The 8,005-nt window shown below is 37.4% G+C and overlaps 1 protein-coding gene and 1 long non-coding RNA gene across 2 annotated transcripts; both read right to left on the reverse strand.

Annotated features, from left to right (window-relative positions):
- Window positions 1-555: 555 nt before the first annotated feature.
- LOC148200571 (sucrose transport protein SUC8-like) lies at window positions 556-2,664 on the reverse strand. The gene is made up of 4 exons (XM_088113942.1): window positions 1,432-2,664; window positions 1,288-1,351; window positions 1,091-1,134; window positions 556-963 (listed from the first exon to the last, which is right to left on the reverse strand). Exons 1-4 carry the CDS (start codon window positions 2,626-2,628, stop codon window positions 781-783), a joined length of 1,488 nt encoding a protein of 495 aa, XP_087970068.1. The 5' UTR covers window positions 2,629-2,664; the 3' UTR covers window positions 556-780.
- A 3,230-nt stretch (window positions 2,665-5,894) lies between these two features.
- LOC148200572 (uncharacterized) lies at window positions 5,895-7,633 on the reverse strand. The gene is made up of 2 exons (XR_015786163.1): window positions 7,529-7,633; window positions 5,895-6,134 (listed from the first exon to the last, which is right to left on the reverse strand). It is a non-coding gene; the product is annotated as an uncharacterized LOC148200572 (long non-coding RNA).
- Between the last annotated feature and the right edge of the window lie 372 nt (window positions 7,634-8,005).

Raw genomic sequence — 8,005 nt, forward strand, 5'->3', positions numbered from 1 at the left:
ATACGCCGAATACAATTTTAATATTTGAATTCTAGTAATAAAAAAATCTCTTTATTGATTAAAGTTGATGATGTTTTCCTGCAAATTTTTTTGTGATTCTCACACCTAAGTACATAAAATCGTCTTAGAGAAACCTGATTTCTTCACATACGAATTTTCTATTAATTCTTTTATCTTTTTGTAATATATGAAACAAATTTGTTTATTCTCATATAAAAAGACCACAACCTATATGATGAATATTTAAAAATGTGATTATTTAAAAAAAATATGTATAAGTATTTTAAGGATTACGTATTTTATAATAAAAATGTGAAATAGATAAGTATTAATATCATTTTTATAAAATAATTTTACACAAAGTTCAAATATATACAACAATGTTAAATTAACGTGCATAGATTAATTTTAATTATTATGATTTGTTTTGGAAATATCATTATAATTTAATTTAGGTAGCATATGAGATTTTTTTAAAACAAATTAAGATATTAACTTTTGAAATAAGTAAAGAAAAAGAAAAACAATACGCCGAATACAATTTTAATATTTGAATTCTAGTAATAAAAAAATCTCGTTTATTGATTGAAGTTGATGATGTTTTTTCTACAAAATTTTTTGTGATTCTCACACCTAAGTACATAAAGAACATGGATAACTTGAATAAGCTATGATAACTATGGAAACCTTTCAAGGATCTAAAAGCTAATTTCCTGAGCACATGCACCATCTTCGAATCCAAATACTCTTCCTCTTGCTTCCCATGTCGAGATCTAGCCATTAATGAAAACTACCCATGTTGAGGCTGGAAATCTTTGCTTCATCTTCCTTTTTGGGGTTTGGAAGTAGAACAACTGCAAGTACGGCACTTATGGCGGCCGCTGCGGCACCCAACACGAATGCGGGCAAGTTGCCACCACCAAACAAAGCATCCCATGGTCCACTAATTGCTGATACAATCATCTGTGCAAATAAAATATATAACTCTTTATTAGATGAGAATGTATGAAGTAAATGGATTGTTGTATATGTTGTATTCTATAATACTTGATATAGTTATGACAGAATGTAATTAGATGAGAATTGTAACCTGAGGAATCACAATTGAAACGTTCAGAAGACCCAAAGATAATCCTGAAAGTTTTGAAGCAAACAAAAAGGTTACACATTTTTTATGTAGGCTTAAACATTTACTCACCGCTTCTTTTGGTTCACCTTAAAATAAAAAATTTAAAGTTAAATCTCCAAAAAAATAAGAAAATAAGAAAATGGTAATTTTGTATATACCTTGTCCTGCACCTGAGTTGTTAGAATAGATAGAGGCCAGAGCAAAGGGAACACTATACGTAACCTGGATACACAAGGAGTATTAATAGTTGTAATTCGACAAAAAAAACCCTTAAAAGTTGTTTGAAAAGATAGAAAGCTTACCGCAAGAGGAATACCAAGGACGCAGAAGAAAGCTAAGGATCCAACTTTCACATCCATGGAAGGGTTTCCAATGAGAGCAGGGTTATTGGCACGTTGTCGCTCAGCGACTCTTGTGATGAGCACGGTCGTTGCTAAGCAAACTGCGAGAATAACATTAACGATTGCCCACAACCACTTGACTCCACCAACCAAGCGACCCAATGGTTCTACACCCAAAGACGCCACAGCCAACACCACTGAATTCAACATGAGCCCCAAAGAACCAGCGTGCACACCAGCATCGTATGCCTTCTGACCCACATCACCGCCGTACACCTCACGACCCATCCAGTCAGTGTCGAACAACACATAAGGGAACCACGCAATCCATGTGATAGCTGTCACTAGCATCAACATCCACATTGGCTTCTCCAGTCCTTTGAATGCAACACAACACTCTCCGTAGAAGCACGAAACTTGTGTCTTCCCATCTTCTACCTTCACCTCCTCAGGTGCCGGTGTGAACTTAGGGTCGTTCACGCAAGTCAGAACGATAATGCACAAAGCAAGAAGAAGAACGATTGAGAAGAAGAAGCAACTCTTTAAGTTTGCACAGAATATGTTGCATGCCTCGGTTTCAGTGAAAGGGAAGATCTTGTGGAGATCGTTATAGGATCCTGCGGCATAGCCCAGGACGTTACCCACAGCCATGAAAAATGAGAAGAATGCGTTGGCGGTTCTCGTTTTTTTGGGATCGCCGGCAGCCAAGTCACCAAGGAAGGCGCGACACGGTCCCTGGAGCATGTTGTTGGCAACATCTAAGATCCAAAAGCCGACGACGAAGATGGCAACGGCCCGTGGACGAGTTTTCTTTGTGATGTCATCGCCGGCCATGTGTCCTATATCGGAAGCATAGCCAATAAGGATAATTGCGATTGCGACAGCTATTGCGCCGGCGAGGATAAATGGACGGCGACGACCAAAGGAAGATTGGCAATGGTCACTGCTGTAGCCTACAATAGGCTGAACTAGGAGGCCAGAGATGGGGCCACAAAGCCATATGAAGGAAGCCCAAACGTGTGGAACTCCTAGGGTTTGTACATATGGTGTGAGGAGGGAGAGTTGTAGAGCCCATCCAAATTGGATACCGGCGGCAATGGATGACACTGCCACCATTTTTCTCAGAGGACTCGGTTCTTGTTTTACTTGCTCCTCCATTATTACAACTTTATTAAAGTATTTTATTACTTTAAATTACAATGCAACTCTTGCTTAACAAACATAAGTAACTATCACATATATATACTTCTTGCTACTTTCAATTTTAGAACTAAAAAACAGTTATAAAAAAAATTACTTTTCTTGTTACCTAAAGCATAGCTTTAGGTCTTTCTAATCTTGAACGAGTCTCCTTTTCTATTTTTGTTTTTCAAAGGGATAGATAAAATAACATTTATGTTCACGACCATTCTATCTTGATGATTGTATGCAAATATTCTATTTATTATATATTGATTTGTTTTTAATTTTTTTTTTGGAATTATTACAATTATAACAACCCAAATTAAAATTTTACTTTTCTTTCAACCAATAAAATTACCTAATGCATAGCTTTAGGTCTTTCTAATCTTGACCCAGTCTCTTTCCCTATTTTTGTTTTTCGATGAGTATAAAGGACAACATCTATGTTCAGGAGCACAATATCTTCATTGCTATGTAAAAGTTCTACTTATTATATATTATTTGTTGCCGGAACAAAATGGTGCCCATCATTCTTCTAATTTAATTTTCCATGACAACCAAGATATAACATAATCTCACAAATCATAACACTTTGAAAAGCAAAATACTAGTCATAATACAACTCACACACCTTATACAATATTTATTACATTGCTACAATTGAGTTTATCTCATTTTACATCTTTTTATAAAACATAACATTTAAATATATATATATATATATATATATATATATATATATATATATTCACCTCAAAAAGTTTTATTTTAAGAATATAACAACATTCATTAATGTTATCATTAAACATCATTATTAATATTTAGTCAAACGATCCATTTAAACAATAATAATAATATTATTATTATTTAAATATATTTGAAATCAACAAATAAAGTTATATAAAGTTGCACTAGTACAATATTGGGATAAGAAGTCGGACATTACGTTTCGGTTCCCCAAAAATCGAAGTATATGCACAATTTCAACCAATTACCTCGGTTAAAGTAAAAATTTGATGCCTATGGTTTTGCATTTTCCCACCTGCAACTGAAATTTTGCTGTCGGCATTCTGCAATTGGGTTTAGGCATCGGTTATTTTCAGCAACCGAAACAGAATGCTCTGCAGCTTTCACCTGCCACCCTGCCACTCTGCCTGTTTCGCCTGTAATTTTCCACGTGGACCTGGTGATGGTTTTAGGCATCGGTTTTGTTGAGACCCGAGGCATATACTATGAGTTCAAGCATCGGTTTATTGAAACACCCGAGGCAGTAGCATGTTATGACCTCAGTTTAGATTAAAACCGAAGCATAATTGCTTTATATTTTCACTCTCGAACGAAATTACCCTACGCGCACACTGTTTTCTTCCTCCGCTGCTTTTACTCCCTTTAGTCGCCGCTGCCACTCTTCCTTCGCTAGCGCCACCGCTTAGGGTCGCCAGTCCGCCTTTGCCACAGCTACAGGGTCGTGGTCCGCCTTTGCTACAGCTACAGGGTCGCCGCTTCCGTCGCCCCCATTACACTATACTCACGATGCCACTATACCTTTCCCCATTTCATTCGTTTTCCGGTTCTTCTCCTCTCTGCCCCAAAATGAAGCACTTCATGCTCCCAAGAAACCCTCCAAGAAACCCTTTCAGGACGTAGAACTCGCTACTACGGCCACCACAGCCGCCTCCCCTAGCTCCGCCAAAACCCGCCCCTATCGCAACCACAAACACTCAAAAGAGAATGACCCCCCCTCCGATCCCAATCTCGCCATTCCTTCCCCCGCTAAGTTCAAGAGTCCCTTGCCTCCGAGACCCCTCGCTTCCAACCCTCTCAAGCGAAAGCTCGCCATGGCTGCCGATGCCCTAACCGACAGTTCCCTCCCCGCATCCTCCGATTCCGGCGTCAAGGTTGCTTTCGCCTATTACTCTTTTCGACTTCTTACTTTCTATTGTCTTCTATCTGACTTCCCTTTCTCGCTTCTTGCCCTTTTTGCAGGTTATTTTGAGGATGAGGCTGCTTTGTCCCGACAAGGACGAAGGTGCTTGATGCGCTTTGGGTGTTTGATGCTTCCTACCTTTATCGCTTCTTCAAAATTATTGTTTTTCAGCTGGATATTTGCAAACATGTTGGTGCGCCACTGGTGGAGCATTGCTTGGTTAGTTTTTGCTTGTGAACTGTTTGATTAAAGGTCTGAATGAGATTCAATTTGTTTGTTTGTTCTTGAATCTACATTTCTGTGTTAGGTCTCCAAGTTTGCTTGTTATGTTGCTTAAGTCATTGTAATTTTCATTTTATTCAGTGCAATCCTCTGATTGGGTCTTTTAATATTGGAAATCATATTCTATCATGGCTCAGTCATGTTGTTTGTTTCATTTGTCATTTAATCTCAGTTTTTCATCGATATATCTTGTTTAAAATCACGATTCTTCTTGTGCAATACTTGCCATTTTGCACCGAAGTGGTTTAGCTTTGTGGTGTCTGATCTTGAGTCAACAATACTTGGCACTAGTTCATTGCCATGTTCTGTTTTAATTTCCATATTGTGCTTATACTGAGAACTGCATAATTGATTGTGTGTGCCAAGTGCTTGATTGAATGTAAATTATAATCAATCTAACGAGAATTTTTTTTTAAAACACAGGGGCTTTGGTAGCGGTTCAACCTAGAACCGGTGCCATAGTTCCACCCTCCCCCTTTTTTTTCCTTCCTTACTACTTCGGTTGTTGAAGAACCGAGGCAGTATCCTTTGAGATATTACCTCGGTTGGAACCGAGGCCAAATTAAAGTCTCTCATCTTTTTACCTCGTTCGTATATGCCTCGGTTCCACAACCGAAGCGTATTGTCAAAAACAACCGATGTCTATTCGCTTCATTGCACTAGGGTTGACAACATATAAAAAAAATTCATGCTTAAGATTGACTGCATCAAAGAAAGATGACAACATTAAAAGTGAAAGTTGTCCGAAGATGGCAGCACCAAGGCGAATATTGTCCAAAGTCACACAACAAAAAAACTGAATTTTATCAAGGGTTATTTTTGTCAATATTGATGGTTTTAACCCCCAAAAAATGACTTCCTCCGGCTATGAAAACCGCCAAAAAATCCAGTGTCGGTAGTGATGGGCAGCTGCGGTTTCTGTTCGACCGTCGAAATTTTTGGGGATTGATGGAGAAACCGTTCCTAATCTATTTAAATCCTAAAAAAAATATAAAAATGTTTTCTTTTTTTCTTCTTGGAAAACTAACACCTGTAACATCCCAATTATTATAGCATTAAACTATAATAGAGTTCTTACATCATTGATACAATAAAACAATTGATGGAAGGAGGAATAACAGTTTTCCTCATTATTATACAAACCCTCACTCAAATTTCAAACCAAATACAATTCATGCTTAAAACAGAGACTAAAAATATAAGTCTCATTCTTATAACTAAGCTTCCGTCGATCCTCCGTCTAAAGCTTGCTCCACCAGCATATCACCAACTTCTGCTCCCATCCACCGGATGATCATCGCCAGACAAAATACATAACACAAAATAACAACCACGCAACAAACAAAGCAAGGGTGAGCTAATGCAACATAAAATGTTATGGTAAATTAAATTAATAACCAAATTTCCAACTTACAGGGTAAATTACTCAATAATACAATAAACATACCATAATCATCGTAGGCTCACTCATCCTGATAATCATATGAATATTGAACTCTTAGCTAGTTCTACACTTCCAGTGGTACTTTACTCAGCTACATCCTTCCTACTCTATCCCCCAAACTGGATCTTCGGATATGGATGAACTTATTCGCTAGCTCAAGTATTCTATCCTACTCTGTCCCCCAAACTGGATCTTCGGATATGAATACAACCACTGAAGCTACATCCTTCCTACTCTGTCCACCTCACTGTAGATCTTCGGTAAGGATTTCCCACTCTCCACCACATAGCTTTCTCTCTAAGTGAGATCGAGACTATTGAGAGCATAAGAATGAACCCCTAAATCGGAGTTCCTATATTCATACTTACGGTACTTGACACAAAATCAACAAGGAGTTCCTCCTTGGAACTCTATTCCACACTTTCCATTCATAAATACACATGTCAACATATTATCATCTTTAGTCATATCTCAAGAGAATAACTCTTACATACTCAGACATTTCACATCCTCACAGAAACATCACTTATTAACACATAACTCTTTATGGTCTATTAATTCGAACCCTTAAGTAGTTCAAACAGCTTGGATACCATCACCAATGGCTCCGGAAGGGTCAAAAACCCCCATATCGACCTAAAGAACATCCAAAACGGACATCCAGAACTCCCAAAACGTCAAAAACATCAAAAACACTAAATTTGTCATGCATAACTCGCTCCAGCGAGTTGGCTCATTTGCTCAAGCAAATTTACCATTCCAAAATCACTAAAATTCACTTTCCGGGCTATACCGACTATTCCTTTCATCGTACAGACTGTCTAGACGTCCAAAAACTCATCTCCTATCAACAACCCATATTCATCCAAATCTTATAAACATCTAAACTAAACATATAATTAAAAGGCAGCGGATAAATAGTACAATCCAAAATTTCCTATCAAAAACCTAGTCTCCTTTGAAATCCATAAACAGATTCAAAATCTTCGATCTATACGTATACCTGAAAAAAACTTCCACCAATTCAAAATACTTAATACGAACAAGATCTCTTCAAAATTATCAAAACAGAAGCATATCCCAATTCCAAACCGTACATCAATTCAAAAGATACAACAGAAGCAAAATTTCATTCTAAAATCATAAAGAGAATCAAAATCCTAAACATATACCAAATTTAAGATCATACAAAAACAAAAAGACTCAAGTTTATCTCCCCTTACGGTTTTCTCCTTAGCTAGCCTTTCGAAAACACTTTGCGAACATTCCCCCGACTCAAATCACAACTCTAACGTCTCTCTGCTCCAAAACCTTCGTACTCTAGCCTCTGGTTCAACTTAGGAATTTCTCTCAGCCCCAAAACACTCTTATATAACCAGAAAACGTGTTTCAATAGTAAAACGCGTTTACTGAGTCAAAACGCGTCCAAAACGCGTTCAAAACGCGTCCAAAACGCATTCAGCGAGTGAGTCTGATTTTGACAACTTTGTCAGTCTGGTTGAACCCCTTCCGGATGTCGGAATTACGCGTATGAGTACTCAAATTGAAGCTATTCGAGTCTACTTTCTAATGGAGAAAGAATTAACTCAAGATCTAATTTATAAAAAAAAATTATAATTGAAATACTAAACCTTGTCAAAGTCGACAGCATTGTATTTTGTACTATACTTTGCACTTTTGTTACAACTTGTTACATTTTG

This window comes from Vigna umbellata, chromosome 4, assembly GCF_029865625.1.
Source record: "Vigna umbellata cultivar VRB3 chromosome 4, Vumbellata_1.0, whole genome shotgun sequence".
Lineage (NCBI taxonomy): Eukaryota > Viridiplantae > Streptophyta > Magnoliopsida > Fabales > Fabaceae > Vigna > Vigna umbellata.